Here is a 15,648-nt window from a genome sequence, read left to right as displayed (position 1 = left end):
GATCGTGGAAATACGTCACTAAACGGCTTGTTTCTCGGCTTGACGCGAACAAACAATGCCAAGCCTGAATCATAGTGGGTTTCATCTTGGCGGTGTCCCGTTTCAGCCTCCACTATTTCTCTGTGTCCTGGCAGTCCGTGGCAGTCCTGCTAGCCTCCAGGCCTCCCTTCTAATCACGGCAACTAGCATCACGGAGCAACAAGAAATACGAGTTAAAGCAATGACCAGTTCGCACAGCCTGACCACCATATGACTATTGTCTCAGGCTATTTGGCCCCTAGTCTGTAGATATCTTCAACGCACCAATGACCGTCTTTACCATAGACTTCTCAACTGTAAAGTCTCCGAAAGACAACATAGATTGGCGCGCCTGTACGGAGACAACATGCATATCCAACCCTTCGGAAAATGTATTCCAATTCGAGTAGGTAACAGGTAATAACACCGGCATAATTGCCGTCGGTAATGTGTAATGGGGTACGGTAAAGCACCCCAGATTCAATGCTGCATAACCCCGGAGTACAGCCTCTTCAGGCTAAACAACAAGGAATGCGATTGGTCGGATCGCGCACTCATTTGTTCGTTTCAGATGCTGGTATTATTCCGCCTATCAGAGGACTGTCGCCCGACTGTTTAGCCAGATCGATACAAGCGGGCGAATTAAAGAAATTAAACAGATCGAGTTCTAGAAGGGCTACAGGTTGGGATGAAAGATTTGTTTATCTGCCAAGTGTTTTGCCATGCCAAGAAGAGGGGTCATCATGAAAAAGAGTTGTATGCTTCTTTAGCAGTATTGTGGCGGTCAATTGTGCGGTCTGAAAAGGTCCGTGATATTGAGTTTATAGCGAATGCTTCTCATTGTCGGAAAAAAGACGCTACGGATATGTTAATGCTTAACATGATGCGTTAAATCTGCTCAATTTCCACGGAACTCGGCATATGGGATGTTTTGTGTAAAATATCGACAGGACAATGTGGGCAGACTGGAGCCTGATCAATCTTGATCAGCTTCACCCCTTGAAACAAGAAGTAATTATACCGAAGCTTGATAAGATAAGGAAAAGGAGCTTGGCATGGATGAGTGAACCCACGTGGGAATTGGGGCGATAAGCTGATAAGAGCTTCGATAAGAGCTACGATAAGAACTTAGGATCGTGAACTCACCCTATACCATGAGCCAATGCAGCATTTTACAAACAATTGAGCATCGTCTACGCCTGAGAAGAGACATATGTGCTTTAGAATTATACATGGTCTCTCCAAGTAAGCTACCTGCTCTTAAAATGGTAAACAGTGAAAGCCCTTGTAGTGTAAACGTTGGTTCGTGTTGCGAACCTCTGTCTGACTATGAACGGTGGATTTAGATTCACTGTTTGGAATCATACTTGATAAGCAAGCCTCTAACGCTAGATACGCAGAGGATACTGAATAACGAACTTCCTCTGATAAGATTCCATTGGATCCCTATTCCTCAAAACAATGGAGCTATCTCTTGGGTGCCTGTATCGGGCAGGTGATGAAGAACCAGCCACAAGACATCGCAATAGGCGCCTGTATTTCCGGAATACTCTCACCGAGTTCCCGCGGGAAGGTTTACAGCAATAGCCCATTCGATGACTTGATAAAGGGTAATCTCGCCCCGGTAAAACGATGTCGAAATGGTCTATTGTCTGACTGATACAATAATATACATCTAATATACATCTAAGCCCCAATCTTATGATCCTTCTCCCACATCTCATTCTCTATCCTAATACTCCTCTGTCCCCATTTAATAGTAACAAACGCCCCAATACCTCCCCAAACACTCGGCACAGCCCAACCAAGCGTATATGCAATCTCAACAGGCAAAGTCCACGCCAGGGCAATGAGCACAATACTCAAAACTGAGCCAGTAATAGCCCATCCCCAGAGCATCTCAACTAACATACGTCTAAACCGAGGTGACGCCTTGTATCGCTTGAGTGCTGCTTCGCGGTATTCCTTTCCGCCGCCGCCGTCGCAGGCTGTTATATCTTCCATGATGGGGAATGTCAAGGGAGGGTAGACATCCCCGACGACATGCGAGCTTAGACGGTGGTAACGCAGGTGCCAGCCGAAATGGTGCGCTATGCCAGTCCACATCATGTAGATGGTCACCATGAGAATACCAACAGGCATAATAATACTCAAACCTCTCATAATCGGCGGATCAGGAATACTGAAACCAATCATAAGCGCCGTCATGACAAAGTAAGGCTGTCCAAGAACAAGATGCACCGTATCAAAGTTCCACCGTCCCGCTCCAAACAATGGTCTATACGTATCTTTCTTCAACGCGAGTCGTAACCCTCTAAGACCGTACTCGCCGCCAGAGATGAAGCCGAACATGGCTGTGATGATGGCGAACATGGCGCCCGGTCGCATGTCGGTTAGGTAGTTGATGCAGAAGTAGAAGATGATGGGAATGAGGGTGCATTCTGTGAGGATGAGCATCCAGAAGAGGAAGATCATGAGTTTATGTTCGCGAAGGTTGTATGGGAGTGGCGGGGGACCTCGTGAGACATCTTCGTCTGTTGGTTCGGTTTCGCGCTTTGATGGGATTGTGGGTGATGTTGGTGCTGAAGATAGCGTGACGTTCTCAGTAGCAGCAGCATTAGTCGTATTCGTTGTGGGGGCAGTATCGACAGTAGGATCAGCGTTTGTTGTGGGAGGAATAGTATCAGTGGTTCGGCCAGTCTCTGCAGTTGGAGCAGTGTCTGTAGGCATATTGTTCGTAGCCTCAGTGCCTAGAGCAGTATCCGTAGTAGGGACAGCGTCTGCAGTAGGCTGATTCGTAGCCGTAGTGGAAGCCATAGTGGACATATTGACTTGCATAAGCTTAAAAATAAGCTTATTTGACAACAAGAGAAAGAGAAGAAAAAACCAAAACACTGGCGCAGTCGTAGTTTTATTCTAATTGCTCATCCCTACTTACGCTTAGACGTATAAAGGAACGGCGTACGTCAGTGGCGACCATTATGTCAATTAGCAGTGCCTTGTGCTGATCGCAGCAAGTGATGATGCTATTTTTGCTTGGCGGAGATGCGGGAGGAGGTATGCCAAGAGAGTTAAAACAGGATTAGGTGGTCGGGGAAATAACAAACATGTCACTTATGTCCGACCGATGGATCACTCTACGTTGCAGAAATAAGAGATCAATTACCAGCGGAGCCATGGCAATCGTCATTGTCGGGCTTTATTATAAAAACGATGTAACTTGAAGATAAAGCCAAGACTTGAACCCTTGTTGATCAACGGTGTCGACTGGATGAAATGCTCCGTGTGGTATTACGTAGTTTAGGATGAGGTAAGATAAGGCTTCCCTACACCAATTTCAACTGCAACAAGCAATGGGCTGATTTGACAAGTTCAATTGAGACGGTAGTGCTGATGCACCGTAAGCCACTCCCGTCGCGATCTCGCGTAGACAAGCCGACTACACCACCAGGAACAAGAAGTGTAGCACAGTACCACCGCGACGCGAACGCGAGTCACGAGCCTCATTCTTCACAAACATTAATCTGATCATATGAGTAGTGACCTCCGCGTGTATTCATTATCCCCAACTCCTGTAGACGTGTATATATAAACTCCAAACCAATGCAACCCAATGCAGTCAATCGTCAATCTAACCCAACCCATTTCATCCAATTCCAACTCAATGCACTTCCATCCAATCTAAGCTATCAGCTCAGGAAAGTACGCCCTCAGACTTTCATCCAACACCTTAATCCCAACAGGCTTAACAAGATAATTATCCGCCCCCGCCGCACTCGCCGCCTCCCGATCCATCTGGCTATCCTGCCCCGTAACAATAAACAGCACCGATTTCTTATCGCCGGCTTTTTCTAGTGAGCGGATTTCACGGGTAGCGCTAATACCGTCACAGACGGGCATTTGGAGGTCCATGAGTATAAGGTCGAAGGGAGGAGGGTCGGTGGAGGGGGAGGTTTGGAATTGGGTAAACAAGTCAACGGCTTGACGACCGTCTATAGCACTGCGATATGGTAATCCGCGCTTTTTGCAGTACATTTCCAGAATACGTAGATTCACTGCGTTGTCATCCACGAGAAGAGTCATAGGTTTTGAAGTATGTGGCATGGTGCGAACGGGTACGTCTTGAGGTGGTGCCTTATCAACTTCGAGAACTCTTGGGACGTCTTCAGTTCCTACTTGGGGAGCTGGGGAGCCGTTGCTGGAGGAGCCATTATTGGAGCCGTAGCCTTCGTCTGTCGTTGAGAGGCGATCGTATGGGGATGGTTGAGGTAGAATGGTGGGGAGGGATGTGGATTGGGAATTTTCTGATGGGTGCATTTTTGAGCATAAGTCGTCGGCCTGTCGGAGCGCGGCGTCGAGTGACGACGTACAGAACGGACCCTTGACGGAAATGATGTTTGGCGTTGCTCGAGAAGTCTCCCTCTCCTCCGAGTCGGGGACCAGACAGATCGCGACTTGGTCCTTCGGTAACATCGCATGGTACCTCCTTCGCTCTTCCGCATCACGAATGTAGTCCATAACATTTAAACAATCGGTCGGGATATTCGAGGTAGAGAAGCCATTGCAGGTAAGGTATCCGGCTAGGTGTGAAGACAGGTGCAGTTCAGGTGTATCGAACGGTAGGTGACGGAATCTCAACGGTAGATGCTGAAGTTGTGAGGCAATCGTGGGAGCCGGCGTAGAAGAAGTCGTGCAACGAATGTCACCAAAGGTAGCACGGAAATGAGAACCGCGATCAACCTCCGACGACACCAGTTCAATTGAACCATGCAGTAAAGCCGAGAATTTGGCAGCGAGAGTCAAGCCTAAGCCTGCGCCGGTCGAGTGCTCGCCGACCTTCTCGTACAGCTCAAAAATGCGACGCTGATCATCAAGGTGTATGCCGCATCCTGTATCTTCCACGTCGACCACGAGCGTTTTTATATCTTGTTTGTAAGATAATGTGACGGCGATAATGCCTTCGAGGGTGTTTTGTATGGCGTTGACGATGAGCGGTAGGATGCTGTCGCGGAAGAGGTCGATGTCGATACGGAGGCCTTCGCAATCGGGTGATAAGTCGTGGTGGAAGAAAACAGGTGCTCTCGTTCGTGTGTCTCGAAGGGTCACGTCCGAAGAATCCTTGACGAGCGTATCCTCCAACTCTTGAATGCTATGCGTCGCATATTGTCGCTCGGCAGCAGCAATATCGGCCCAGCGGTTAAGCGTAATCATGCTGTTAACAGTAGACATGAGTTCGCGGCCTGCAGTCGAGATGGTATCTAGATAAACAGACGACTTGCCCAGCTCCGCAAGCAGCTTCATCAGCTCCTCGACGCCTGGTCGCAGTTGCGTACTTCCAGGTATCGTCAATGCCCTGAGATCCTCGGTCAGAAGCTCAGCGGCGCCAAGAATGCCGTGGATGGGCGTTCGGAGCTGGTGCGATACGCCGCGGAGGAACTTTTCTTTTGCGCGCATGACTTCCGACAGGAGACGCTTCTGCCACCTTTGGGTGAGGAGGGTAGCACACGTGTGGACGAACCAAGAATCGACATCGTCAAAGATTCGTCGAAAGTTCTTGGTCGCGACGACGAGGACCGAGGGGCCGAGCTTCGACTCGCATTGTGCAGAAATATAACGAACGACTCTGTCGTTGGGTGGTTCCTCGCAGTTGGACGTCGCGATGAACTCCTCAATGTACTCATCGTCCTCCCACAATCCGTGTTTTAAATCTGATGCGGTCGCGGGGTATGGAACGTTGTGGTCAAACGAGTCGGTGCCGGCGGATTGTAACGTGACGCTTTCATCGGGATATGCTTGTCGCAGTACTCGAAGAATCGGTTCTTGTACATCATCGCCGTCGGGTTCTCGCTGCAACGTCGCAATAAGTTCGTTTAATCGGTGTCGTTCTCGCTGTCGGCGTGCTCGTGCACATTGTACTATATCAGCCACGATCCAATCACCGAGTCTCGCAAGTGCAAGCTGCTGGTGTTTCGACAGCGGAGGTTGGCTCGTCGCCGATGTGACGCACAACGATCCAAGGCCGACGGATTCGCCAGATTCATGCTGCATTCGAAGCGGAACGCCCGCATAAGCTGTCAGGCCGCCTTGTTCGACGTACGGCGACTCTCGAAAGCGCCAGTCTTCGAGCATGTTCGGTAGGAGGAAGACGTTCTAGTAAACGGAAGCTCAGCATTTGTTCGAGGGATCGATGGAAGGGGTTCGTACGCCTGGGGGTTGTGTCACTGTATGTGCGCACAGAGTCTCTCCTCGAGGAAGAATAGCCAGCTGAAGACCAACCGTAGCCAAACGGATGTAAACATTGGCATCAAGCAGTCCAACGACAGCATACTCCCAGCCACAGCTCTCCTGCGCAAGACATGCCTTCTCCTGCAATCCCGCAAGGAGCTCAGGTTCTTCATCAATACCCCGTGTGTAATACCACAGCATCGATAACCTTAGTCGCTCGTTCTTGGCCAACCGGCACCGTGGGTATTTTGCGGTAGCACATGATGGTTCGGCGGGTATCGCAGATGGCGCATAGGGGTCTTCTTTGGGAGGATATAATTCGGAATCGACATCAGGAGCCCAAGGCCCTACGGGGGTTTTGAAGTTGTTTGCATCGAAAATAGGGCCGACGGCCTTGGGACGTGGAGGGATGGCGTGGTGGTCGACAGTAGAGGAAAGGAGCGTTGAGTCTGCTTGTGGGAAGAAATGCATTTAAACGAGCGGATGTACTTAGGGGGATAGGGATCGACAAATTCAATTAAACATGGATGTTTATGATATGTTACTTGTACAAAATTATACGTAAACAGCACAATACAACGATGAGTTACTTGGAAGGGTTCAAGATTCAATATTCAAGATTAAAATGAATGGAGATAAACATTGGACACAAGACAGAAAGAGCGGAGAGGGGTTCGAGTTGACCTGACAGACAGGAAGCAGTTTCTTCTGCTGACTCAATTCGGTATCGCGTCATAATGTGGTCGCGATCGAGATCCAGACCTTGTTTTGTGATCCAAGAAAAATAACTTGGAAGGCGCGATCGTGATATTACTCTAATTAAGAGTGAAGTCTCAACACAGAAAAAACAGAGGATGGTGGTATAAAATGATAAGATAATCCTAAGAGAATAAATGATATGGACTAAAAAGAGATAGAACCGTTGGAATGACATGATTGATTACTTTACGGGATTGACGGGCTGTCAGTTCCAAGGCTCACAGCGCATGCAGGCCCCAACGGCCCTGGCTGATGGGCTTGGCCTGATGCAAACTCGGTAGCATTCCATGTTGGGCAATTGGCATGCAGCCGACAACTGTCAAACAGACAAGTCAAATGCAGCCTACGATAAGATTAGCCATGTTTGCTTTTTGAGAAACATCCTGGATGTGATATGTTTTGTCACGTGCAGCCAAAGCAGATCAGGTACCCGAACCCAAAATCACTCACATGCCGCCATCTCACATGCGAGACAGCGTTAGTGTAGATCATTCAATATTTACAGGGGATTAAGGAAGGGTACCTTGTCTTTTGAAGAACCCAAAGGTGTTTGAAGTTATACAAGACCCCTCATCAGCCATGTCGTGACTCACGATGTTGCTGCATTTGATCAAATCAACATTGCCTTGGGCATCAATCCACCAAGTCAACTCCAACCAACCCCATGACTCATGACAGCAAATACTGAACAGTTCAAACTGCCAGCAAGCACAGACTATCGTGTTACCTCCAGAATATGCATGCCACATCAGAGATGCCACTCCTCAGTGGGGCTTCACCGCCAGACTCCATCAGACCTCTGAGTAAGTATGGGTCTCTGAACTGTGTATATTTCAGGTACCGATATCTCCTCACTTTTCGATATCCCCTCATTGACTCTCCATCACTCTGAACAATTCAATGACATACCCTCAACATGCGTCTCATCCACACAAAAACATTCCAGCTGGAAGAATTCTACGGCCAGCCTCCAGAATATGCAATCATCTCACACACATGGGGTCCCGAAGAAGCCACATTCCAAGACTGGCAGGGCAACCTCGAGCTCATGAAGCTCAAAAAAGGTCATCAGAAGATCCGTCGCGTCTGCGAACAAGCTCGCAAAGATGGTCTCATGTATCTCTGGTGCGACACCAACTGCATCGACAAGAGCTCCTCGTCTGAGGTCTCTGAGGCGTTGAATGCCATGTTTACTTGGTACAAGAATGCCCAGGTGTGCTATGTTTACCTGTCTGATGTGTCGCCGTTGGATAATGGGGCTTTTGATCCCATGGAGCATTTTAGGAAGAGTAGGTGGTTTACTAGAGGGTGGACTTTGCCCGAGTTGTTGGCGCCTACGAATGTGGTTTTCTTTGCAAAGGACTGGAGTCCTATTGGCACGAGAAAGACTCTTGCCAATACTATTTCTTTCGTTACAAAGATTGATCAGCAGTATCTTGACTGTACCTTTTACAAGGCCAGTATCGGAGAGCGTATGTCGTGGTTGGCCAAGAGAGAGACAGAACGAACTGAGGATATCGCCTACTGCATGCTGGGTATTTTCGACATCAACATGCAAATCGTCTACGGCGAGGGAATGAGAGCCTTTATCCGTCTTCAAGAAGAAATCATCAAGGTCTCCAACGATCAGACACTCTTCTGCTGGGCTTGGGATGACCGTTATGTCCCAGCGGAATGGGCCAGCATTCTGTCCCCTTCACCAAAGACCTTCCTCGACTCAAGCACATACACCGAATGGCCCGTCCACGAAGCAAAGACATACACCATGACCAACGCCGGTCTATCCATCAAGCTTCCCATCATGAACACCATCACAGAGTCAGTTGAGCAATGGCTCGTTCTTCTCAATGCTCGACGAGATAATGAGAATCAGCAAGTTGCTCTCCTACTCAACAGACTCCCTGGAAAGGATCGTTGCACTCGAAACCGCACACCACCTTGTCCAGTGCCGGTTCTGACAGGCTCTACGAAACTCCGTGAGGAACAAATGTATATCGCTGGTAGTCGCGAGCGTGCATCCATTCAACCAGACTTCCACGGACACGGCACCTACGAGATCCTGGTCACACTCGACAGTGGCACGATTCCCTACGACAGCATCAACTCCTCTCCCCGTCTCGACTCCAGCACGATCAGTCTTCAACAATGGGACCAAGACGGCCACTACGGCTGCGTTCTCGCCATCCAAGGCATGCAAAGCATCAAGAAAAACGACCGTCGCGCCTCCGTCTTCATCGCCACCCTAGTCTTTGGCGTAGAAGTAAAAGCCGGCAAGACAGAATGGTTCTGCAAAATCCGCGGCATCCAAGAATCCTCCTCCGCCTTCTCCTCCAACAGCCTCGAAGACGCAGTATACGAAGAAGAGCAAGAAATCCGCTCCCAACTACGCCGCACAGGACACTGGCTTGCTATTTTTGACCAAGATGAGAGCACTTCTACCGATACTGTGCGCAAGCACGAGATTGATCTCTTGACGAGTATTTCTTTAAGTCACGGTGTGAGAATCGCTTCCAATTCTCAGATGGCTGTTGCGCATTTGCAGTTGGCGCATATTGTTCGTCCGGCTGAGGTTGCGCCATGGGATGATGGAAAGAGGTTCAGGACGGCGGATGGAACTAAGGATTTGTCTGGGTGGTTGAGTTCTTTGCAGTAAGGGAAAACGGAACAAACTGAAAAGAGGATGGGATGAATTTATGAAAATAGAGGATTTATGATTATACCTGTTGGGAATAGAATGCATCGTTTTTACTGTTCAACATTGGCTAAGTTATCGTGGCATCAAATCGTATTGATTCGTTGATTCCCCCAGCTATTGACCAGCCCGAACTGAATTACCTCGGCATAGAGGAGGTTCGAGTTGTTGAAATGACATGGTGCCAAGCCTCTCGACCTGCCCTGTTCAGTCAATGATATGATCATCCATTGCCACCAACCTCATACTCGTCAGCCCTGGTCATCAACCAAGCATCTGTCCACCACAAATGCCAATCTTTTTCACCCGGACACCTCGGACGTCTTACCAATCTGGCCGCCAAGAAACTTAACGTTATCAGAGAAGTGGCACCACTCGTTAGCAACCCCATCAACAACACGCTAACCACCTAACGTCCCCCGAATAACCCATATTTCAGTGGGTTTATCTCAAACCCCAGCCAATTTAGCCGACAATCACTCCATCACGTGTAAAAAGACCCATTTTCTTCCCCTCAAACTTAAACGGATCTTCCCTTTTGCATCTGGTTCTCGACAAACGTGTAGCAAACATGGCTGAACAACCTGCAGTGGCTGCGGATACTGCCGCCCCCAGGCCTGAAGCGCCTACAGCGGCGAATGAGCTTATTCCTGCTGATGAAGAGAATGTATGTTATAAAATGTCTCACTTTAGTGGCCCCTGGAATGGATCATTAGCTGACACATCTCTAGAATGACGCTAATGATGATGCTGATTCGGCGCTGGGTTTCGATGCGTTAGTATTTGAGACCCGCCCCTTGCAAGCCACGTTTTTACTCACTTGGGAATTGTAGTGAGAGCTCAACGGCTTCGGTGTCGGCGAGTATCCTCGAGTATCGCCGTAGTCAGGGACGAACATACCATAGTGATAAGTTCACGACGAGTTACTTTCTGCCCAACGATGATCAACAACTTGAGTCTGTTGACTTGACGTAAGTTTATCTTTTCTGGCTTGTTTGATGGAATCTAATATTTAATTAGACATCATTACTTGACGATCTTATTGGATGACAAATTATTCCTTCCTCCTTTGAAGGAAGATAAGCTACAGAAAGTTCTTGATGTTGGTACCGGAACTGGTAAGTCGACTCACAAATAACTTATGAATCACAATTAACATAAACTTTAGGCATCTGGGCAATGTAAGTTTACTGTACCCACCACGAATCAAATGACTTATCTTCATCAGTGAATTCGCCGACCGCTATCCCAACGTCGAAATCATCGGCACAGACCTCTCCCCCTGCCAACCAGAATGGGTCCCCCCAAACGTCCGCTTCGAAATCGACGACGCAGTCATGAACTGGACCTGGGAGCCCAACGAATTCGACTTCATCCACATCCGATACCTCTTCGGCGCCATCAAAGACTGGACCGCCCTCTTCAAGGAAGCGTACCGCTGTGTCGCGCCTGGCGGCTGGGTTCAGTCTGCTGAGGCTGATGTTGAGTTCCGTTGCGACGATGGTAGTGTTGATCTTGAGCCGAATTTGCAGCTGTTCAAGAAGCTCTTCGTGGAGGGTGGGAAATTGATTAATACGCCTTTCTTCGTGTATGACTTGCAGGTCAAGGGCTTTGAAGAAGCGGGATTTGAAGAGATTCGCACTGTTGATTATAAGGTATGTTTTACTGATCTACTATGCAGTTGTAGCTAATAATTTATGATCAGTTTCCCGTCGGAGACTGGCCCAAGGACCCTAAGCTCAGAGAAGTCGGCAAGTACGTAAGAGCCTGCTTGGAAAACGATCTCGAAGGTAAGCATGCCCTCTTCTAATTATTGTCAAACAGAGTTACTAACAGGACCCAAGGTTACACTCTCATGATGTGGAAAGATGTGCTCCAGTGGCCAAAGGAGGAATACCAGATGTTCCTGCTGAGCATCCGAAAGGCCATCAAAAACCCCAAGATTCACAGTTACATGAAAGTGCGTTATGTATACGGACGCAAGCCCCAGGAGAAATAGACTTGTTTAGCGTTTGATGCATATATATAGCTAGCGATCTGTCGTTTGATAAGCATAGTCGGTCTTTTGAAAGAAAAAAGCAATTCAAGCAGTCATTACTATTATTCATCTTCACATATTGTCTTTCACTTGCCATTTGCTAGACTCCCTCAACCAAGTAGCAAAATCCTGTAAGCCAGGCTCCTCTCGTCGCAATCCATCAATGTCAGCCTTCCATCCTCCTGTCTTGAACCACTCAAAACTCTTCGAAGCATCCTTAACTGTCCATAAAATCGGCCAAGACACCGCCCTATACGTCTGCGGCAGTTCCTCCCCAACAACCTGCTTGAAAATCTGTTCAAGCTCCAGAAAGCTTAAATCATCACACGCCAAAGCAACAGCCTTTCCAGCCCAGCCCTCAGGATCAAGCAACGCCTTTGCCGCAAAAACACCAATGTCATGTGTACTAATTAATTGCATCTTTCGATCTCGGGGCATGCCCTCCGCCCAAAGCGAAGCCATCATTTTACCGAAGAAACCGGGGTTGTAACTATCCATAAACCCCGTTGGTCTAAGAATAGTCCACCTCTTCCCGCTTTCTTCGCATAGCCCGCGCAGTCTATGTTCAATGCGATGTTTGGCGGCAAAGTGAGGAATATCAGTTGGTGTAGACCAGCTGACTTCATTTCCCCCTCTATCGACGCTTGAGAAGACGATGTGATCTACTTTTAATGTCTTGGAAGTAGCTTCTTCGATGAGAGGAATAGCCTGTACTTCGTCGTCGGGTGGGACTGTGACGACGAAGAGTGATGCGATAGAAGGGTATTGTTCAAAGATGGGCTTCGGGGTTTGGGTATTTCCTTCGACAAGAATAATTTCAGGGTACTGAGAGCAAAGAGCTTGTGATTTGGGAGATGTGATTGATCTTGTTAAAGCTATAATGCGGATGTCGGATTGTTTGCGTGTCTTGAATATGGCATCGATGGTGGCTTTGCCTTGTTGGCCTGTAGCGCCGACGATTAGAATATCTCGTGTCATTCTGTATATGTTGATAGTGTAGATGTAAATGGGAAGATGATTCTCTAATATTAGGTCTTGGCTGGGGATGTTATATTCAGCCCGGGGACTTCTCGGAGGGTTATGACTGGCTGGGTTAAAGTCTCCATGCATCGATCACTTAACCACTTTGGGAACTGGAAGACCCCGCGGCGCTCAATGGACGACTATTTTGCGATATAAGCTATTGGGAAACCTCTCTTATTTATTGTTTAGCTCTTACTCTACTTGAAAAAAAAAAAAAAAAAAAAAAAGGCTTAGCCGTCCAGCACCAAATGAGCCTAGGATTATGTCAACCCTCTCACTCTCTACCACACTATCCCACTCCTCTTCCAGCACAAACCCATAAGCCTTCCTATAAGCCACTTCATTCTGCCATTCGATCCAAAGAACATGGTAGCAATCCTGCTTGTCCTCCTTTCCCTTCTGCCACGTCTCCATCCACGGAGTCGCTTCAAACGCCTTCGACCAATACTCCTGATGCTTCTCTTTTACCTCTTGTTCCTCTTCCAGTGACAGTTGTGTAATGTCGACAGGCGCTGGGCTTTCTGGTTTCTCGGTACTATACACCTTTAATATCGTACTCCAGCCTTTTGCGACAGCTATCAGCTCGACGGGAGTATCTTGCTGGAACAGTTTACTGTCGCCATCATTATGGAGACGCAGTGCGCCGACAACAATACCATCTTTGTTCTTGAGCACATGAGAATCGGCGTGGCCATAGTCATTATACAGTATATCGTGAGACGCGGTGAAGAATGCACGGAAGGTTTGGCACCACAAGTACTGATACCCACTGTGCAGACTCAACGACGCCTCTTCCTCGGAGTTAGCCTGGCCTAAAGGTATGGGATACCATCGCGTGATAGGCCAAGGAGTGTCATCCGAAAAACAAGTATAAATATAACTGGGCAATTCTTTCGGTATAGATAAAGGGTCAGATGCTCGACTGGAAACACCCTTCTCAGCCATTGCCGGCGGTCTAAACTCTTCGCATCGCCAGTTCTCAGCCATGGACCCAGGTGGTGCCTTTCGACACTGGCTCCACGTGGAGTTGATTCGTTGTTTTTCGCAGGAATCGGGATACTCCATTGCATACCACTCGGTGATGGATTCAGTAAATCCCATATCATAGCTAGCGCCCTCTTCACTTTCTAGATCGACTGGAAAATTGATCGTACCTTTCCATCCCATCCAGGACCAGCTGGGTAAGCCGTTGCGGATCGGATCTCCAGTATACCGTTCCGAGACCTTTCTTCGTCGGACACCATTCGCAGATGACCAGCAAAGCGACTGTTCGAAAAACATCTGGGGATGACCGTACACCAAGCCATAGGGGAAGATGCCACTCAGGTACGTATTGTATCCCGCGAAGGCGTTGTATACATCCTCTTCATAGCGCAATGTCTTTTCATTAAAAGACCAGCAGATCAGTTGACTCAAGCGACTTAAACTCGGCACTTTCAAATGCTTGCCACGTCCGACATATCGCCCGTATACCACGTCAAAGGGGCTTTCCTTCTCTGGCCGATAAATGTGGTCTTCAGACCAAGCCGAGCAATTACACTCCCACTTCACCTGTCCATCTTTAAAGATCAAACGTCTTTTCGAGAAGTGAAATTCTTGTGATGTCCACATCCGCTCGTGGTAGCTTAGCTCCCTTTGGTCTCGATCATCTTTATGAGGGTCTTCTATCCAGGCGATTCTCTCACCGCCTGACAGAGGCAGAACAACATGGTCAATCTCTCTGGGTTCCGAAATACCTCTGAGCCCTCGGAGACCGTATTCTGCATCTTCACCATCGACTGCAACTATAGTGAGGAATGACGTAGCGTAGATCTGATGCATGGACTTGAGCTCATGTCGTAAACTCTCATCATCATCTTGAACAATGCACAAGCTGTCGATCCATAGCCACCTTTCCCCCAAAGCGTTAGTGAGTTTGATGGCGTCCAGAATAGTTCTGGGTAGTTTTGAGGCGACAGCGTCAGATGTCAGCACCCCAGGTTGTTTCATCTCATCAACGTTGGCTTTTGTGATGCGAAAGTTCTTTGACCTTCCCCAGGTATATGACAATGTCAGAAACCTAGGGCTTTCTTCTTTGCATTCTGTGACACAACCTTGGACTACATCAATGAGAAGTCTAGGCTTGAACGGCGGCACAGTCCCGACAGTCTCATTGCACTTCTCCCCATGTAGTCGGTCGCACCTCAAAGGCCATTCTTTGACAATATCAAGATCAATCCAGCTCCCATCCACATTTCGCACAGCACCGCCATGTCCAGGTACTTCCGGCCGAAACACCAGCTCAAAGCAGGGTGTTGATGCCCAGACATTAGTTTGTCTGTTATGATAGTGTATGTTCAGGGTACACTCCTGTTGGTGTACCCATCTATTGAGAACGAGGTCGCGCTTTTCGTAAAAGGGCACTGGGCCGTCGCGGTACTTTATATCTCGGAGCCAGGTCGCATGAGGACAATCATCAGTGAGAAGATGACCGACTTTCCCCAGATTGATCTGCCCATCGATAGCGACATCGTAGTCTTCCTTATCATAGGGAGCTTGGTATAAGTTGATGATCTCGGAGCACATCTTGCAGCTAACAGGTAGCGTGACTGTGCTCACAGCCGTCTCGTCACTGTCCATGTCTGCGGAGTCAAAATTGTCGGTCGTCATGATGCTAGTATAATAGTTAGTGCAGAGAGTTTACTTGCTGGTTTGATATGTGTACAAAAAATACCTCCAAGCCTTTCGGTTGAAACCCAGCACAGCCTCTCTCACTGCTGACTGAGATTGAGTTTAAACAGGGATGTGACAGAGCCAATTAGGGACTGGTATTCACTCATATGGGTCTTATTTATATGACGCTCAAATAATAATCCGTATTGGCGCTTTTACCCAATTCTGGAACCACCGCCAA

General features: G+C 48.2%; 5 protein-coding genes across 5 annotated transcripts; 2 read left to right on the top strand and 3 right to left on the bottom strand.

The window, feature by feature from the left end:
- Window positions 1-1,704: 1,704 nt before the first annotated feature.
- Window positions 1,705-2,748, bottom strand: B0J16DRAFT_272559 (uncharacterized protein; the record flags this gene model as incomplete). The annotated part of the gene is made up of 1 exon (XM_046123607.1): window positions 1,705-2,748. The coding sequence occupies one exon, from the start codon at window positions 2,746-2,748 to the stop codon at window positions 1,705-1,707; it is 1,044 nt and encodes a 347-aa protein (XP_045980486.1).
- An 864-nt stretch (window positions 2,749-3,612) lies between these two features.
- On the bottom strand, window positions 3,613-7,124 carry B0J16DRAFT_178564 (uncharacterized protein). Its single transcript, XM_046122551.1, has 2 exons — window positions 6,223-7,124; window positions 3,613-6,168 (listed from the first exon to the last, which is right to left on the bottom strand). Exons 1-2 carry the CDS (start codon window positions 6,712-6,714, stop codon window positions 3,700-3,702), a joined length of 2,961 nt encoding a protein of 986 aa, XP_045980485.1. The 5' UTR covers window positions 6,715-7,124; the 3' UTR covers window positions 3,613-3,699.
- A 741-nt stretch (window positions 7,125-7,865) lies between these two features.
- Window positions 7,866-9,944, top strand: B0J16DRAFT_178554 (heterokaryon incompatibility protein-domain-containing protein). Its single transcript, XM_046122550.1, has one exon. It carries the CDS (start codon window positions 7,919-7,921, stop codon window positions 9,653-9,655), a length of 1,737 nt encoding a protein of 578 aa, XP_045980484.1. The 5' UTR covers window positions 7,866-7,918; the 3' UTR covers window positions 9,656-9,944.
- Window positions 9,945-10,182: 238 nt separating this feature from the next.
- B0J16DRAFT_178548 (S-adenosyl-L-methionine-dependent methyltransferase) lies at window positions 10,183-11,749 on the top strand. The gene is made up of 8 exons (XM_046122549.1): window positions 10,183-10,361; window positions 10,426-10,469; window positions 10,528-10,665; window positions 10,715-10,812; window positions 10,863-10,875; window positions 10,923-11,349; window positions 11,400-11,484; window positions 11,539-11,749. Exons 1-8 carry the CDS (start codon window positions 10,266-10,268, stop codon window positions 11,691-11,693), a joined length of 1,056 nt encoding a protein of 351 aa, XP_045980483.1. The 5' UTR covers window positions 10,183-10,265; the 3' UTR covers window positions 11,694-11,749.
- Window positions 11,750-11,796: 47 nt separating this feature from the next.
- Window positions 11,797-15,404, bottom strand: B0J16DRAFT_417522 (uncharacterized protein; the record flags this gene model as incomplete). The annotated part of the gene is made up of 2 exons (XM_046133675.1): window positions 11,797-12,676; window positions 13,034-15,404. The coding sequence occupies 2 exons, from the start codon at window positions 15,402-15,404 to the stop codon at window positions 11,805-11,807; spliced, it is 3,243 nt and encodes a 1,080-aa protein (XP_045980482.1). The 3' UTR covers window positions 11,797-11,804.
- Window positions 15,405-15,648: the final 244 nt, after the last annotated feature.

Source organism: Fusarium flagelliforme, assembly GCF_020744385.1.
Source record: "Fusarium flagelliforme strain FIESC 12 MPI-CAGE-AA-0113 chromosome Unknown B0J16scaffold_6, whole genome shotgun sequence".
Lineage (NCBI taxonomy): Eukaryota > Fungi > Ascomycota > Sordariomycetes > Hypocreales > Nectriaceae > Fusarium > Fusarium flagelliforme.
The sequence above is the reverse complement of the archived record's forward strand: the minus strand, read 5'-3'. Positions and strand labels throughout refer to the sequence as shown.

Bases quoted from the DNA above. Each gene is read 5' to 3' on its own strand.
- B0J16DRAFT_178554 (XM_046122550.1), top strand. From the start codon at position 7,919: ATGCGTCTCATCCACACAAAAACATTCCAGCTGGAAGAATTCTACGGC.
- B0J16DRAFT_178548 (XM_046122549.1), top strand. From the start codon at position 10,266: ATGGCTGAACAACCTGCAGTGGCTGCGGATACTGCCGCCCCCAGGCCT. The intron at 11,350-11,399 runs GTATGTTTTACT...ATTTATGATCAG, and splicing joins TTCGCACTGTTGATTATAAG to TTTCCCGTCGGAGACTGGCC. The intron at 11,485-11,538 runs GTAAGCATGCCC...ACAGGACCCAAG, and splicing joins CTTGGAAAACGATCTCGAAG to GTTACACTCTCATGATGTGG.
- B0J16DRAFT_178564 (XM_046122551.1), bottom strand. From the start codon at position 6,714: ATGCATTTCTTCCCACAAGCAGACTCAACGCTCCTTTCCTCTACTGTC. The intron at 6,169-6,222 runs GTACGAACCCCT...TCCGTTTACTAG, and splicing joins CAGTGACACAACCCCCAGGC to AACGTCTTCCTCCTACCGAA.